The following is a 17,949-nucleotide window of genomic DNA, read 5'->3' on the forward strand; positions in this document are numbered from 1 at the left end:
AGAAGCTAACAAAGCTGGAGAGAAAAAGAACAAAAGGATGAGATTGCACAAAATAAAAAACTAAACGAAGGAATTATGATTTTGGGATGTCATATGTCTGTCCGTACGATAACTCAGGAACGCCTTTCATAAATTCATAAGATTTGGCACAACCATCCATGATTCAAGGATGAAATAATTAGGTTTGGTGCTCAAAGTTAAAGGTCAAGAGGCGCTTTCACACCGCAGTACTTTTCCCACAAAGGTTCATCAGAACTTAGTTCATGAGAACTCTTTAGTTCTCATGAACTAAGTACAGATCGCGTTCACACCGGAATAAGTCCCTGGGGGAGGATTAGGCAAATGAAGCCGCTGACGTCACTTCTTCTTCTTCTGCTTTGGGTTTACTGGCAAACAACTTCACGGCGTACACTGCCACCCGAAGTCCCCGAAGTTGGGGACTCCCAGCAGCTTCTACTGAAGCCTTCCGAGTAAATCGCCAGAACGCCGACACCTCCTCATCTCCACCGCTCCCATGTTTTCTTTTGTGTTACCATAAGTTAGTCTCTCTGCATTTGTGCGCTGGGCTAATGCTAATGCTAATAATGCTAATGCAAGGATAATAAAATGGCAGCTTCACAAAACTTTTTGGGAGTTTTACGGGGCGTGGTTTGCAATCCGCCCAGCCAATCAGAAATAGGAACCTTGTTCTCCCACGAAAGGTAACTGTGACCTCACTCCTGAGGACAGAATAGCAGAGTTCAGTAAAGACTGGGTTGATATTTGATCTGCTTTAGTTTGGCAGATACTGATCCACTTAATATGCTTCAATCGACTCTATGCCAATCCTTAGAATTGGTTCAGGACTTCCTACGAAAGATGTGAATCTGAAAAAGCTCACAGAAAGATCCACTGTCCAAAAGGTTCAGAAATGCCCAAATACAGCTGAACTATGTGTTTTTAACAAACATTGGGTAAGTATTTGTTGCAGCAGGACCTTGCATGTAGGATTGAGTCAAATTGGACAGCAGTGTGGTAAAGTAGGAAAAGGTGAAACAGTGTTACTCATTTAATATTTTAATAGTGTTTGGTCAACTTAAGGATATATCATTCTTCTAATACTTGGAAAAATCCTCGTATTTTTGCTTTGGCTCTTCTCACAAGGTATGTTGTAAGTAAGAAAACGCTCTGCAGTTAGAAGCAGGTTCCATTATTTGGTGATGTTACTTGAAGTGAAACATAACAGTTCAGGCCTTTATCTCTCAGTCCTTCATTCTTTCAGCGGCTCACATGAGGTACAGACGCTTCTCCTCACACTCTGCCTCTCATTGTGGTTTGGCACATTTCACCAAGTTAGGAGCACTGTCAAGAGATGGTATAAACCTTTAACCAACCAGCAGATGATTGATACACACACAGCTTTAATTAGACATCACCATGAACCCTGCCTGCAGCTGATTGGACTAACACACCATGAGGGAAAGTCATGGTTTAGAAAAAGTAAAAACAAAAGGTGGCTGCTACTTTATCTCTGCCTAAATCTGATGTTTTATAGATAAGATTTAGTTTGAAACACTAAATTCCTTCTCAGCTACTGCACTAAACATGGCAAAGTGGACGTCTATAGGTCCTGTTTGTGCATGCTTGTATTTAGTGTGAGATTGTAAATAACACCAGAGAGAAGAACTGAATTTCCCCTCAGGGATAAATGAAGGTGATCTTAAATCTTTGTCCCTGGACAGATGTTGAAAAGTCACCCTAAAAACGTATTGTAATATTGAGAATATAACAAGTGAACTAAATGCACATTCACATTCAAAGTGGCAGAAAAGAGCTTGTTTATCAAACAAGGTGCCAGGGGAGGATCCGCTCAGAATTTCCATCTGTCCCCTAGCTTCCTGTCATTTTACATAAGTGGCCCCCGGGCAAAACCAGTTGGGTATCCCTGCTGTATTGGTTCTAGTTAGACAAACCAGTAGTAGCAGGACGATGTTTCCATGCGTCAGTTACCTGTTAAACATTACAGGAAATCTGAGTGCTTATTCTACCAGGTTAGATATTTATTTATTATTGCGTTTAATACCACTTCCCCCCTCGTCTTGTAAACACTCCATTGTGTTTCTGTTTAGGGTTTGGAGAATTCACTGTGTGTGATGAGGAATCTGTCCTACCAGCTGTACACGGAGCTGCCTCCGTCCGTCCGGCTGCGTCTGGAGGGCCCGTCCAGGGCCTCCGCCTCCAAGGAGAGTGAGGCCATCGGCTGCTTCACTATGTATAACAAAAAAAACAACGAGGTAAAAATCCCCTGATACACAACCCCCATTTTAAGATTTTCAGAATCATTATCACAAGAGAAACAATGTGGACAGTTGTTATAATTTATTAACATAAAATGATTATACCCCCCTTTTAACACACTCTGTCAATCACTGTGATTTTACTGATCAATGTAAAATACACTTCGTTGAAACACAACAGAAACAAAAAAACCTTGCACTTTCTAGCAAACGACATCAACTGCTTTATGGCACACTCGTGACATGAAACGTCAGGAAAACAAACTGGAAAGCAAACTTCTCTGCTGGCAATGGAAAATCCAGTCCATTTTCACATTTCCATTATGACTGCTTTACTGTTTTCAGCTGATTTTATTACCATCTCAGAGACAACATCAACAATTTCCAAACATGTTAACAATATCCATAACATTCATCTGCTACTTAGTAATTATGTATCTATTTATCTAATATATCATTCCAATAGCTTGCATATAGACTCTTATTTCACTATTTCACTTTTTTAAAACTTTTTCTTTTTGTATTTACTTTGTAATATTTACTTGCACTATATTTTTCTGTTTATCTGTATTATTGTGTTGCACTGTTGGAGAAGAAGCGTGTGACCTAAGATTTTCATCGACATAACTACTCTGTAGCTATGTTCGTATGACAAATAAAGAACATTGAACCTTGAACATTTCCTCTCCTGTTCTGGATTGCTGGCTGAATGAATATCATACTCATTGTGTTCATGTCATGGGACCAGCTTATCTTCCACTGGGGAGCTCTCTGTATTGTAAAAAGGTTGCATGTGTCAAGGTCATATAACAGTGTTGTATCAAATATGTAGCCAACCAATGTTGGGCCACACTATGCATGCACATGCATCTCAAGTGTGGTTTGTTGTATGCACCATCATTATCAGAAATGACACTTTTTAAAAGATATTACAATTATCAAATAGCAAAATATCAAGCTCAAGCCGTTGTTCTCTCAGGTATCTCAGTCATAGTTAGATATAATAAGTCTGTGGAACACAGAAACTCTAGAAGTGTCTCTGGGTCCACAGGGAGGATCGGTTTACTCCACCAGCAGATCACATTTCTCCTCTCAATAGCAGGCTGTGGAGGCCAATGAAAAGTCAACATGTATGTTCTCATGGAGTCAGGAGAAAGGGACCTCTTTAACCATGTGACCTGCTTTTCCATGTGATGTAGCATTGCTTAGCAACGGTTTCATGGAGGCTAAACAGGAAGCTTTTATATCCTGTTCATCTGTCCCTGAGGATAGTGACCTGTCTCTGTCTGTTCATCTGTCCCTGAGGATAGTGACCTGTCTCTCTGTCTGTTCATCTGTCCCTGAGGATAGTGACCTGTCTCTCTGTCTGTTCATCTGTCCCTGAGGATAGTGACCTGTCTCTGTCTGTTCATCTGTCCCTGAGGATAGTGACCTGTCTCTGTCTGTTCATCTGTCCCTGAGGATAGTGACCTGTCTCTCTGTCTGTTCATCTGGCTAGTTCTTTAGTTATCAGAAAGATGAGACCCAACAGCGTCCTGCTGCAGAGCGACAGGCTGGGGCCCAACCCTGGCAAGGGCTACTTATAGCTAGCTAACTAACATACCAGCTAACTCAAGAGAAAACATTCTATCAAAAGACGGATAAGAGTGATAAATATCATAACATTTAAACAGAATGCACTGTATGTTACTGTACAATAAATGGACATCCTTTCTCTCTTTCACAGCGTAACCAGAATATGTTCATACTGTCTGAAGTGTCCCGACAACCTAATGGCGCTGAGTGGCTTTGGCACCCTAACATGGTGGCGTTGTACAAGCTTGTTCTGCAGAACAGCGACTGCAGCTCCACCAGCCGGGAGGCGGCCGTAGGAGCGCTGCAGAACATCACTGCAGGAGAGGGCCGGGTACGAGCTCAACGTCGTACAAATATACAGTATGCATGTTTATTCTGAAATGACTGACTCATTGTCTTGTGCAGTTGCTTTGGCACTTGAGTCTTCCTCAAGGAAATAAACAACAGAGTGGCGCAGGAATGAGGCCTGAAACACAGAAATGAATTAGCTTTTTTGCGTTTCTTGTTGCCTCGTCTTGAAGTCAATGGTTTTTTGAATTAGTTTTGGCTTAAAGGATGTTAATGTTTTGTTCTAGGACATAACATATATCTGTAAATACCCTCACTGGTAAATGTCTGAAGCTTTTACATGTCATCAAAAACGTCAGTACGGACTACCAAACGTCAACACACATGGGACCGTGACGTAGCTTTTTGGCGATTTCATTTAGTGTTAATTTATGGAGATTAACTTGCAGAACAAAATGTGTGATAATTTCTTTTTGGCAATATTCAAAGATTCTATGGAAAAATAACATTGTATTTTGTAGAGGGAACCAGGGCAATGCTAACATCCTGGTATTCCTACAAAAGTGCATGTTCCCCTGCACCACTCTATAGCACACAGGCAACACAAGGCTCATGTAACCTTTGCCCCTCCCATCAGTGGGCGGCGGTTCTGAGTGGGGTGGTGTTGGAGCAGGAGAGGATGCTGCCCATCCTGCTGGATCTGTTAGACACCAACAGTGCCTCGGAGCTGAGGCCTCTGACCGGCCTGCTGAGGAACCTGGCCCGACACTCCACCAACAAAGACCACATCGGTACGACACAGACAAAGACTCTTTATATTTTTGGTTTGTCTTTAATGGATAGAACCGTCGTAGAGAGACAGGAAGTGGAGAGGTAAGAACTAAGCCTTTAGAACACGGCTAAAGATCACTGAATGTGGCTGTACATCCTAAATTAACGAGGGTATCTATGTGGACAGGTCGGCTATTGTAGTCCATATTGGTGGATCACATGAAACAGAAAACCGTGCATCGTGGTCATATCATTTATTTATCCATCGCTCTTTGTCCTGGCAGCTAAAAACATGGTGAACATTCTGGTGACCAAGCTGCCCAGTGACGGCCTTCAGAAAACACCCTGCAGCGAGGTGGTAGTCAACATCTGTGGAGCCCTCAATCACCTGGTCACCTGCAGCTCCTTGGCAGCCCGGGACGTCTCATACTTCAACGGCCTGCCGAAACTGATTGGAATCAAGACATCCCATGATAACAGGTAGGACTGACTTTTACTGAATACTCATATATCAGTGTGGTACAGCGAGAAAACATAGCTTCAGAACCAGAATGATTCCCTGATCTGTGAATACTTACGTTCCTATAATTGGTGTTTATTTACGTCCGGACATCTGTTAGCTGTCAGAGACTTAACATACTGCTTTCCCCTCTGGCCACACAAAATAGTGACCCTTAGATCATTTTTAGATCATTTTAAAATGTTTATCTTTGGTCTCTCCCCTCTGCTTATGCTCTGGTATTTCCTCCTTGTTTCTAACTGTCTTTCACTGTGTCCTCACTTAGCTCTGGGGGTCTAAAAGCTGCCAGAGCAGCATCAACTGTCCTCTGCAACATGTTCCAGTACAGCAAACTGCACAGAGACTACAAGCTGGTAAGACCCACAGCTGCTGATGCTATTATATCAAATGGACCAAAAATGATAAACACAGCTGAAACATGTCACCTTTTATAAGAGAAAGGCACATACCGAGACCGCAAAAACAAGAGCTTGCAATCTTAGCTCAGGACAAATTGACAAAGAAAACGATAAGGGCTGCAACTTATATCTGTTATTGTTGGATAATGAGTCAAAGGTTTTTAATGGGTACACTGTGGTTGGGCTTATTGATCGCAACACCAGAATTATTACAACATGTTAACAAAGCTACGCTCGTCATTTCATTGACGCACAAACATGTTTTGGAGCCATCAGGGTGCATACATGTAATGACAGTTATTTGTTGGTCACCACCATCAGATGTTTTACATAGTTAAATCTGACTGCTCAAGTCTTGCCTATCGACTACTGATTGTCACATTTTTTTTCCCATTGATCCACCTTTGTGTGGGCATTTTGTATCTACTGTACAGAAAAAAAGCCAAAATCAACATAATTGATACATATGACTTTAATTTAGCTGTTGTTGTAGAGCTGGGCTGTTTGGTGTGTGTAGCGGCAGGGTGTGTGTGTATGTGTGTGTGTAGGTGAGGCACTGGGTGTTTCTCAATGTCGAGTACGCTTGCTTTGTAGCACATGTCTTCCGAGTCACTTGCTTCAGAAGCGAGGCAAGAATACTTCCTGGCATTCGGAAAACAAAGAGTGGAACAGGCGAGCAAGTGTGCAGGTGTGCGTCATATGAGAGGCCCCGCCTTACATTTTCCCTCACAGATTTGGGGAAATTGGTCCGTGCGCAAAGCATTGTGGGGATTTTAAGACCGCGGAGTCTACACATGTGCAGCCTCGAAATTTCTCCAAACGAAGTACGCCGGGCTCGGTAGATTTCCAAGTATGCTGGACATTGGAACAGTCCTTCGGCGGCACTCGATGACGTAGTATGCTTGAAATAGTGGCTCTGGAGCAGCTTTACTCGAGATTGAGAAACACCCACTGTCTTAGTACTGAAACAGATCTGTCAGGAGGAGAAAGACCGACAGAACACTGTTTCTTAGCCTACTTACTTTTCCTGGTTATAAATTGAACTTTTGTCCTTATTACATTCATTTATTTGCAAGTCACAAGCACACAATAACAACGGGCAAAAGTCATCAAAAGTCAGAACCTGAGGAAACTGAAATTGTACTGCTATAAAACAGAGAAAAGGAGCACATCTGGCTGGGGGGCTTAGGGGCGTTTACCGTCATCCTTGGGAAACCTGTGGTTGGTCAGACTTAAATATGGATTGCAACACTGGTTACAAAAGTTTTACATTTTAAAAATAATCCTCCTCGGTGTGAAGGTGGTACGTAAGGAAATGTTAGAGATGGCTGCTTCTCACCTTTTTAAAATGGGCATCAACTTTTTTGTTTCCAGTGAACTTTTAAAAAGTTTGTTTTTCTCCACAACCATTTTGAAACCTGTATATACTTCTTACAGGTTTAGATCCACTTCCAAAGAGCAGCTACAGATCCATGTGGCCTCACATTGCCTCACATTGTTGTGTGCTGGAAGTGAGTGTTTTATCTGTTGCTGACAGCACAGTGAACTTGGAACAGCATAAATGCTCCCGAGTGTGTTTAACCTGCAGCAGCTGAGGAGGGTCGGGCAGCAAAGAGGTTATTGTTATTCTCCCAGAACCTCTTGTCCCCCCTCCACTGATCTCACTGTGGGCTTCTGTTCACACTGTTTTGAGAAAAGAACCACATTCTCAAACACATCCATCTTAAGAAAGATTGATGATAGTTAGTGAAAGGATTTGGGATTTGGTCCGAGTGGGAGGCAGCCTTCAGTTACAGTGCTGTCTCTGTCCTCTGTCCTCTGTCCTGTGGCTCTGAGTAAACTTGAGTTGAAACCAGATGAAAAGAGTCTTCATTAAAATAGTTGAACCCCAGGCTTTTAAGGACATTCACCCAGTATGACCTGGTTAGTTAGTTTATTCATGATAGTGCTCACAGGGGTCATTTACACTGGGGAGACCAAGTACATGTCCCAAACACTTTTTGATTTATTAAAAGTGTTCTGGAAAATAGCGTGCACAAAGAAATGTGATATATGAGAACAGTTGCTCATAGTACTGTTGGTGGATGGGACAGTGTATGTTGACGCTGTTGAGTAGGCCTACAGTTGGCTGCGCTGATATTGTTGCATCATGTTGTTTAAATCCTGTAAAATAGAAGATACCAGTGCTGATTGATATCGTCCTAAAGGTTGTGATAAAGCCTGTACCCCATCGGTGTATAATCCTGTATAAATATCTTGGCCTACAGGTGTTTAAACTCTCTTATAAATTATGATGAGGCTGTAGCCTCACTTTGTAGCTGCGAATGGTTAGCGTTAGCACTTTGCCCTATCTGTGGGCTGGACAATATTCTTCTGATACAACAGTTGATATTGATATATGTCATGTCATAAATTGAAGTCTGCAACCAAAGTATATTAGAGGAACACAAAGGATAACAGAGCAACCACTGCCCACCCAAGTTTACTTGTAAATATGTAAATAAAAACACAAATTCGCTAAAATGTGCCACCATATCTGAGGCCTGTACTACGAAGCAGGATTTGGGGTTAGCGAGGTATCTTCGGGGCTAACTCTGGGTTTTCAGTCCTACACCGCTGATCTTACCGGGGTAGACACTGTGAGTGCAGAAGCCGACGTGTCGCACTTATCACTCATATCACATCATATTTACTCAGTGCCAAATTGGGGCCCTAAGCGAAATGTTGTCATGAGAATCTTTTTTTACCAGCTGTTCTGTATTGACCTTGCAGCTGCAACTATGGATTATCCTGGATTAAGTGTTTAAGTCATGCATGTTTAAAGTTTAACTTTTTCATATTCGTCTAATATTGGTTTACTCTTCATTCATGAAGTATGACGCTGTGCTGTCAGTAAGCTTCTCCAGGTTTGTGATTGGTCAAATGTTGCTAACCCCGCCCCTTTCACCTGAACACACTCTCAGCCGGACAGAGAAACCCTGGGTTGATTTACCGAGTTGATAACCAGTGTCGTAGGACCGCTTAGTGAGTCGGTTAGGGTTAGGTAAGATAACTCAAAGTTATCCATGGTCTGTTGAACTGAGCTATGTAATAAAACCAAATCATATTTTCCATGTGTTTGTGAATTACCAGATTAGATTAGATGATATATTCTTGGTCTACTGTCTTGTGTTGGCAGTGGGACAGTGAATCTTTTCAGTTCTCTGTCTCTGTGAATGAAGACACGTCGTGAGTCAAAATGGAGAGCAGTGTGTGGGTGTCGGCTGACTTCGTGCTCTAGACCTTTGTCTGCAGCCGATGGTTTTCTGGTCTGCGTCTGCACACATCTGTTTTTTATCACACACTTCCTCTCTTCCCATTGGTCCTCTCCTTCGCTCCTTTGCCCAGTCCTGAAAGCCTGTTTTTAGCCTCTGACCAGGCCTTATCTGAGAACACTTGGCTCCTCAAACGCAAATATTTTCTCTGTAGCTGATATCTATTAAACTGTAGAGTTTCCTCCCACACATTGGGAAAGCAGTGGTGATGCCATTTTCATTTTTAATGATTTGATTCATGACTATTATTTCTGAGGATGTACTGTAGAGAGAACTTCAACCTGAAAATGGAAGGTGTAGTCAGAATTCTTAGGAACAAATAAGATGTTGTCTTGGTTTGATAATCTCCAGGAAACAACCTTTTATTTATTTATAATTCTAAATACTTTCCCAAAATAAGCAATACATTTGTGGCAGCTCCTAATTCATTCCTTTTTCCTTTTTCCTGATATTCCCAGATCCTCTGATTTGATTTGGATCACCTGTTGGCTCCTGATTAGGAATTGAGAGCAGCTTTGTGCATCAAAGCCATTCTACTATGTTACCTGCATCAGAGTACCACTCTTAGAAGGTTTATTTGACCAAAACTCCTTTCATACACAGGTCATTATTTCCAAAGAGTTGTTTATTTATTATTAATGGGGTATTTGTGATGATTGAAGCGGCGTCTTTTAGCTTTCATTAAGGAGCGTGGCGTTTACTTGTTGTTCAATTTATGAAATATTTGTGTGGATAGGAACTGGTTCTCAGGCTTCTTCCCGGTCAGCTTAAATCAGGGAATCCGTACCACAAAAGATATGCAGGAGTTGTTTTCTAGTGAAATGACTGAAAAAAGTATTAAGTGATTTATTGTGCACTTTATTAGGAAGCAAAACAAGCTGTAATCACAAACCTGACAACTGCTATGAAATAAATGTGTTAGCAAAACGATATTATCTGAGTTGAAAATGAAATAGATAGAAGGACCTGGTAGCATAAATGAGCTAATTGAAGTCGTGCCGAGCCGTACCATGCAGTGGAAACATGGGAAATGTTATGAAGGTGATAAAGATCCAAAGTGAGTGGCTAACAGGATTACAGCAGCCTCAGCACGAACAAGAGAGCTCCTTTTATAGGAGGATGTTTGACCAATCTGCTGAGGAATGCCACGCTGGGTATAGAAGATAACTCCTCTAATGCCTGCTGTCAGGGCTGTGTAACAGTAAGTGGAAATAACAAGGGAAAGCTGACCATCAAAACTCCTCTTGCATAACTTCAGACAAATCCTTTATTTTTGTCTCCCACACTGAGGACACTCCTTTCCTCTGAATTCTTGTGAGAACCCCTGCGTTATCTCCGGAATACTCTACTTCTGTCTATCACCCACGGAGTCTGGCCGAGGTTGACTCTGGTTTTAGTTTTTCAGCGAGTGCTCTCAGCAGGAATGCAGAGTATCTGGCTCACATACTTTAGGTTTGTCTTTTGTGAGCCTTCTGCGAAGAAGACTTTGGTTATGTGGACTTGGAAAGCCCTTTTGTTTTCCTTCTGTATCCCCCTCCCCCCCCTCACACCCACACATCAGGCCCCATTGAACTAAATCACCTGACACAGCAAACAAAAGCCTTGTGTTTGTGTGCCTGCTGGTGACCATGGTGAAGTTGTTACATTCGATAGATATCCTGTTGTGTGTCCTCGAACCATTCTCATGCAGTTCACACAAACCTTGCTGCACTCTCTCTGTCGTTTTCACAGTGCAGTACTGGACCCTGTTAGAAAGCTCTTTGAAAGACTGCCATGAAATGAGATGTTTCTCGTGGATATTCGTGGTTCCCAGAGGGTGAATCATTTCCTTTCCCGTCAAAATATTTCATCATCTCAAAAAAAGGATGTCAATGTCCAGCCTGGGTGTATGGACTCAAGTTGTTATCTATTTTTTTTATTTTGGCAAGAGATCAGATGACTGGATCTTACATGGAAGGCGTCTAGTTTAGTGATAAACCCACTAGCTGTTGGTGCTCTTTAGCTCTCTTTGGCTATTTAGCACCTTTCAGCTCTTTGTTTTAGTTTTCGGCCACATTGCACTTTTTTAAAAACATATTTGCACTATTGTCAGTTTTATTGAGAGTCTCTGATAAAGCCCCTGTACACTACCTACCCAGCACTAATCAGCAGAAAGACAAACTTACACACTAAATATGAAATACAATGAATCATGTAGCAGCCAATAAGCCAGATATATTCGTCAGGACTTGGTGGAGACCAAACAAAGCAAAAAGACAACTTGACTTACATTTTGATGATAGGCCATGAACACCATAATGTTGCTCTTAGTCAATAGCCAACGGTTTGCTTACATGTTCTGCATTCTTTAACAGTTTTTAAAGCTGAAAAAGTCACCTCATACCGTATTTGGTTAGCTGGTGTAGGGCCTAACATAATTATTAAGTATGTTAATGGTAACATTTCAAGGAATTGGTGCTGGGGATGATGAGTGAAGAAACTGAACAAAAGTAAGCCTTGTAAGCAATTCAAATAATATCCAAATGGATTCTAGAGAAAACTGGAAGCCAGTGTAATGAAGTTAAAATTGGAGCAATATGGCAGCAGACTTCAGAGGAAGCTGTAGGTTATTAAAGACTCAAATATGCAGGTGAAAATCACCATTAATGTTATCTCTGTAGACAGATGCATATGAATGCTGTCATCTGTAGGCAATGGGATAAGATTGCCTCTGAAGACAGTTTAGCCAAAAATATTCCCATGGCAATGGGCTACTTTTTAAAGAATAGTGTTGTAGAAGTTGTCTATCGGACTGTGAACAATGAGCGATGCAGAGAACAGCAATTATTTGAATAAATAGAGTCTTACTGTCGCCAGATCTCTTGCCTTTAAATTCTGATATACATGGTAATAACTGTAAACAGGAAGTTAGACAGGGAAATACCTTGTGGTGACAGAGCATGCAGCCAATGGTGGATGGCCACACAGGCTGTTTGTAAATCATTCTTTGGAACATTGCTTTACTTCGTTTGTTCCAAGTGTTTTCATTGTGTCTTCATGTTTTTTCAGAAAGGATTTGCCAGACGAGACTTCACAGATCCCACCATCTAGTCTGCAGCGAGTTACGCGACTAATACTGAGCTTCTGACCTGAAGATAAAGGTTGTTCAGAGAAAAAGACAAGGAACAACAGTTGGATTTAATGAGCGGATTATCTCACTGTGATGGACCCAGAGAAGGAGAAAAATGGACTGGAGCCAGCGGAGCGAAGGACTTACTGTTCGTCCTCTGGCAGGTGCCGTGTGTGTTTAACTTGGCTGAGCTCGCAGCAGATGTATCAGCCTGGGAAGATGGGAAGTTAATGTTGTCAACACTTACAGTGGACTTCAATCCCAAAACTACCAAACGCTCTGTGTGTGTTAGGGTTAGACTGATTATTTTCAACTAATGCTGATAGCTGACATTATGCCTACATTACAGGGACAGAAGCTTCTTTAGTTCCCAGACAATAACTGGGATAACCTTTTAGTATACACATGCACTTAATTCAGAAATAGAAGAAGATGGGGCCATATATACATAGTCTAGCTGTATGTAGCAGCCATGTGTCTGCATTACGAGGCTGGGCAATAAAGAGTCCGCAATATCTGTGAACAAATTCTTAATCTCTGCAATTCAAAATCGAACATGATTTCTAATTCTGGTACCCAATGTAAATGTAATATTGTTAACTGTTTGGCCCTACTGCTTAGAACAGTGGTCACCAACCTTTTTAAGCCCAAGATCCCCGACCTCGGCCTTGGTGAAAGGCGAGATCTACCTATTGCAGAATTGAGTGAAAAAGACAGCCCTTTTATGTATGTCGGCTAATTGCATCTGAATTACATCAAATCATTTGGTGCAACTTCCAATTTGATTAAACCAAGAACACAACATAACTAACATGTCAAAAAGGATAAATATATATATTTACATCATACCTATCATTTTAAGTTTCATTCATTCCTTCATTACAATCCTAAATATAAATGTATGTAGCTTATTTTCCATTTGTTTGAACGAATGAGTCAATTATTTTGTTGACAGCAACAACAACAAAGAAAAAAATAACATCTTGCAGTGAGCAGATAACATAAAGTGCAATTTTAACTGTGAGGCTTATTCAATGAAGCTTCATGCAAATGCAACATTTAACATTAAAACTAGTTATTTTTAACACAATTATTACAAATTCAAAATTCTAACAATATTCTTTATCCGTGCGTCCGGTGTGCGTAAACACCGGAGGCGATGCGATTTTTGGGGGTGGCGCGATTACATGTAAAGTCAATGCAAAGACGCGGACAGACGCGGTCGATGCGAACGTGTTCGCGCGGTAGCCAATCAGCGGTGAGGATCTCAGCCTGCCGTCAGTGACGTTGAACCAGAAAAACAAAACATCCGCCGTTAGCTGTTAGCACACAGAGCTCACAGCTCCTCATATCTGTTCAGAAACTGGACAAGAGTTAAACATGTACAAATCACAGGCTGTCTGTGTCATGGTGAATACAGTCGCTGGTTTATTTCTGTCTGTATGACGTTGTTGTGAGTGTGGAATGAGCAGCTACAACGTTAGCTTAGCCTGATCGATCCGATCTCCATTCAGAAAACACGCATTTTAAAAGGTTTTTCCCCTGCCGTCTGTCTGCAGACTTGTCAAAGCATTAATTCATGGTTTTTACTAACCGGTATCAGTATGTAGTTATTCCGGCATCATTTTGAAACGTGTATTACAATTAAATCACGGTAAAATATGTTCATTTTGTTGTAGTTGGTATCTAATCTACCATACTGTAAGTGCAGTGAGTTCCAAAATATGCAGCATCACTTTCAGTCAGTTATTTTCGGGAGCGAGAGGGAATGTCTCAAAGATACCTCAAAAAAGCACTAATTCATAAACTTTATCAGTGGTGTCATGGTGGGTAAAAGGCTTTACAGATTGCCCTGAATATCAATTCCTGTTCTTTTTCCCCACGCAGGAAATGTCACAGAGGATTTCACTGATACACTTTATGTGTCAAATGGGGAGAGACAAAAGTAACATTTTTACCAGGGACCGGATCTCTCTTTTGGCTCAAATGATAGCAATGTTGGTCCAAAGCGATCCTACAGGTTCTGGTGATGATCACTTCAAATGTTTAATTTAATATTTTAGTTAATGAGCACTTACATTCAAAACTAAAACATTCCTATCAACCTCTACTGTACTTTGTGTTTAGTGCTAATTAGCTAATGTTAGCATACTAACAAGCTAAGCTAAGATGATGAACATGGTAAACTTTTTCTGCTAAATATGAATGTGTCAGTGTTGTCATTGTGAGAATGTTTGCTAGATAATGTTATCATTTAGCTCGGAGCACCAATGTACAAAATATAACTAGCTAGTGTGACCTTAAGTTTAGTCTTTTTAACAAGGAAGTGCATATTTACAGATTTTAAAGGTCTCCTATTATACTATTTTTAGGCACATATTATAGGTCTCAGATATATACAAAACATGTCTCTGAAGCGTTTTGCTCAAAATACCAAACAGATCACCCATTGTAGTATGCCTCATACCACTCTATTTCAGCCCTGTTACAAAAGTGCTGATTCTGGGTCTGGCCCTTTAAATGTAACCGAGCTGCTGCTGACCACGCCCCTTTGGAGCTGCTGCTGGTCACGCCCCTATGGAGCATTCATGAGCTCTCCTCTGTGAAGAGAGGTTTCTACCGGCAGATACAGCTAAACGCTGCCGTGATTAAACGCCATATTATGTTCCAAACCACATCAAGCATTATTTCTGAAACAGTAAGGAGCTCAAATGCTTTTTCTCTCGCGGGTTTACCACACGAGTGTACCTTTTTATATCCGCCTTTACGCATATTCTCTCCAGTACAGCGTTAGCTCTGAGTGTTAGCGATGCTTGCTAATGTAAACACAGACCATATTACTTTCAAAACACGTCGCGCATTGTTTCTGATACAGCGACGTTTCTGATAGGGGACGATAGGTTGGGTGGGGGCACGTTGCCAGGAGTTCAACGTAAAGCCAGCCCACATTTGAGTAAAGTCGTCATGACCGCAGCAAATCTGGATCAGCTCCGTTGTTTTAGAGATGTGGGAAAGGAGGAAAAGACAGAGGGTTTTATTTTCTGACACTTTGTGAGTCTCCTTACACACCGGGGCAAAAAAAAAATATTTATGTATAAAATACATCAAAAAGTGCATTTTGCATAATAGGTGACCTTTAACCTCAAATATATGATGAAGCCATTATTGAGTTAATCAACTCAAGTACTGAGAGAAAAAAAATACAAATTAGGCTACATCTGTCCAGAAAAGACAACAGGATCAGCTCCAGATTTCATTATCATTTGAAAATATGAGTAATTCATATTTTGTTCAATTGAGAAAGGAATGGAATACATTTACATTTGACACACCATGGGAGTCCCTGCAGAAACAGCACTTCACAAATGAACTCAAACAAGGTAATTATCCTGTCTTCACAATATAGTATTTTCAACTCACAATGAGGTAAATCATAACCTTGAAAACTTGACAGTGAAAATAGAATCAACAATTGAAGAAAATAGTGTGTCATTAAAAGAAAATAACCAGACACTGCACTTCTGTAGCAGATGGAGGAAGGGAGGGGCCGCAGAATGAAAGGCCTGGATCAGTGGGAAGAACTGGAGAGGGGTTTCAAATAAAGACCACCCACTCCTTTGAAACAGTGAAAGTGTGAATTTAAGAGCATAAAAAAAGACAAAAATGTGCCAGATTATCTTTTTACATATATTCTCTAAACTAATCATACCCAGCTTTATCCTTTATTTTACTCTTAATGGGATCATAATTTGAAGACCTGAACGCAGAGATTGAGACCATAAACTCATTAGGAAAATGTTAACTTAAGGTAATAAATCAAGTCAGAAGTACGGACATTTTCTCATGAACTTCTATACAATCTGACTTCTTTAAGCAACCAAGGGTGTCGCCCTCCGCTGGCCATTAGAGAGAATGTGCTTTTAAAGCACTTCGGCAATCTAAGTCTCAATGATCGAGTGGTTTGCTCACTACTTTACAAACAAATGCATTTAATCTGAAACATTATCATTTATTATACCTGTGCATAAACAATCTCACCTTACTCAGGAGTTCTACCTATTCGTACAAATCCACCTTTTTAAATGTTTTAGTGAAAAATGCATGTGGTAGTCAATTATCAAACATTCAGCTGGATAAATGGGGCTTGGATGAAACTGTGTGAGTTGTATAGATAGAGGATGTTTTAGTTTTGCTGTGGTCAAATTATCATCTTGTGGGTAATGTAGAGCAGATGCACAGAATGAGTTATATCAAAGAAAATAGCATCATTGGTAATGGAATTGCTTTTAATGTGTTCCCCTTTTTCTGTCTCTTATAAATGTATTCCCTCATGTCAGCTAGCGCCCTGGACAGATGCTATTGTTGCTCTCTACACCCACAGGGCTGTAATGTAGAACCCCCCCCCGTAGAACGTTTGAGATTTTACAAGCAAAACATAATATTAAAAAAAAAGCATGCTTGTAGATTGAATTACTGAGTAACGTTATTGCAGACAGCTTTCGTTTTTTCTATTACATTTCTGACCTTTTTATTAGCTTATCTTCAGTTAAAGGTGTGGAGGCTGTAACATATGAGCTGTTTTGCAGTGAGTGTACTCTACGTTGCAAGATGACCAACAGTAAGTGGTAAATACCACAAGTGGAGGTAAGCTGAGGCAACAACAGCCCAGTTCTCCTTCACATTGTCTCATCCCCCCCCCTCCTCCTAACCTCATAAACCCAGCCTCACACTGAGCATTCCTGACCTCAGTCACACATACCAGCACAAACCCAAGACCTGATCATGGCCACTGAGGCTCGGACTGATGCCAGACTCCAGAGAATACTGTACCTCGGTGGGGGCATCCATCTTCAATGTGTCCTGAAGTATTCATGTGTTTTCCTCAACTCAATTATACATTATTGTATTTACTTGATTAGAAAAGATGCACAGGACTCGGTTATACATTATTACAGAGGAGGATTAGACCCAAGTGTGAAACATCTATTTGAGTTCTGAGGTTTGAGTAAGAACACAAATACATTTAAGATGTTTTCTTTTGAATTAATTCGGAGGATTCTTTAACCGAGACCAAAGTCAGAATTGAGATGCAACAAAGTTTTTGATTCATTCCAGAAAAGATGTTAAACATTTGGTAGTGGATTACCACAAAATGGATGGAGGCTGCTAAAAATTGACCTCCACTGCCCCCCTGTGGCAGGGGTCTGAACATGGTGGTTTTTGCGATTCAATATCTCAGCATAAACGTCCCAGAGATTAAATAAAGTCTTGAGAGGATTATGCAGACATACTATCAGACAATATTTTTTACTTATGAGAAAATAATACATTTGAAAACGTTTTCAATACACAGAGAAGATTGAGATACACTAAATAGAGCAAACATGGCAGAAGGAACAACAGTTCACTGAACTCTGAACTGCTGTTTCTTAAAATGCCAACCAGGACTCATAACAATGAGAGGAAGATCTGTGATGTCGATCAGAATACCAGTAGAGGAAGTCGAGTTGTGGAGCTGGAAAAGCCTAATATTGATAATAGTACCCTTTGCTATTTATATAGCATCTTTCAAAACAAAGTGCTTTAAAATTAATTAATAAAAAAACAAACATATGATAGATAACAGTTTCAAGAAGAGAACTAATAGATATATCTGAATTAAACTTCCCCAGTTATTTACTTACATTTATATATATGT

At 40.7% G+C, this 17,949-nt stretch overlaps 1 protein-coding gene across 1 annotated transcript in view; it reads left to right on the forward strand.

Annotated features, from left to right (window-relative positions):
• Positions 1–13,209, forward strand: part of pkp3b (plakophilin 3b) — a 31,564-nt gene extending 18,355 nt beyond the window's left edge. Inside the window, exons 8-13 of the mRNA XM_034141010.1 lie at positions 2,109–2,273; positions 4,003–4,182; positions 4,777–4,930; positions 5,195–5,390; positions 5,696–5,783; positions 12,191–13,209. Of these exons, the coding sequence (XP_033996901.1) occupies positions 2,109–2,273; positions 4,003–4,182; positions 4,777–4,930; positions 5,195–5,390; positions 5,696–5,783; positions 12,191–12,232 (825 nt within the window). The 3' untranslated portion in view covers positions 12,233–13,209. The remainder of the gene's footprint in view (positions 1–2,108; positions 2,274–4,002; positions 4,183–4,776; positions 4,931–5,194; positions 5,391–5,695; positions 5,784–12,190) is intronic.
• Positions 13,210–17,949: the final 4,740 nt, after the last annotated feature.

This window comes from Trematomus bernacchii, unplaced genomic scaffold, assembly GCF_902827165.1.
Source record: "Trematomus bernacchii unplaced genomic scaffold, fTreBer1.1, whole genome shotgun sequence".
NCBI lineage: Eukaryota > Metazoa > Chordata > Actinopteri > Perciformes > Nototheniidae > Trematomus > Trematomus bernacchii.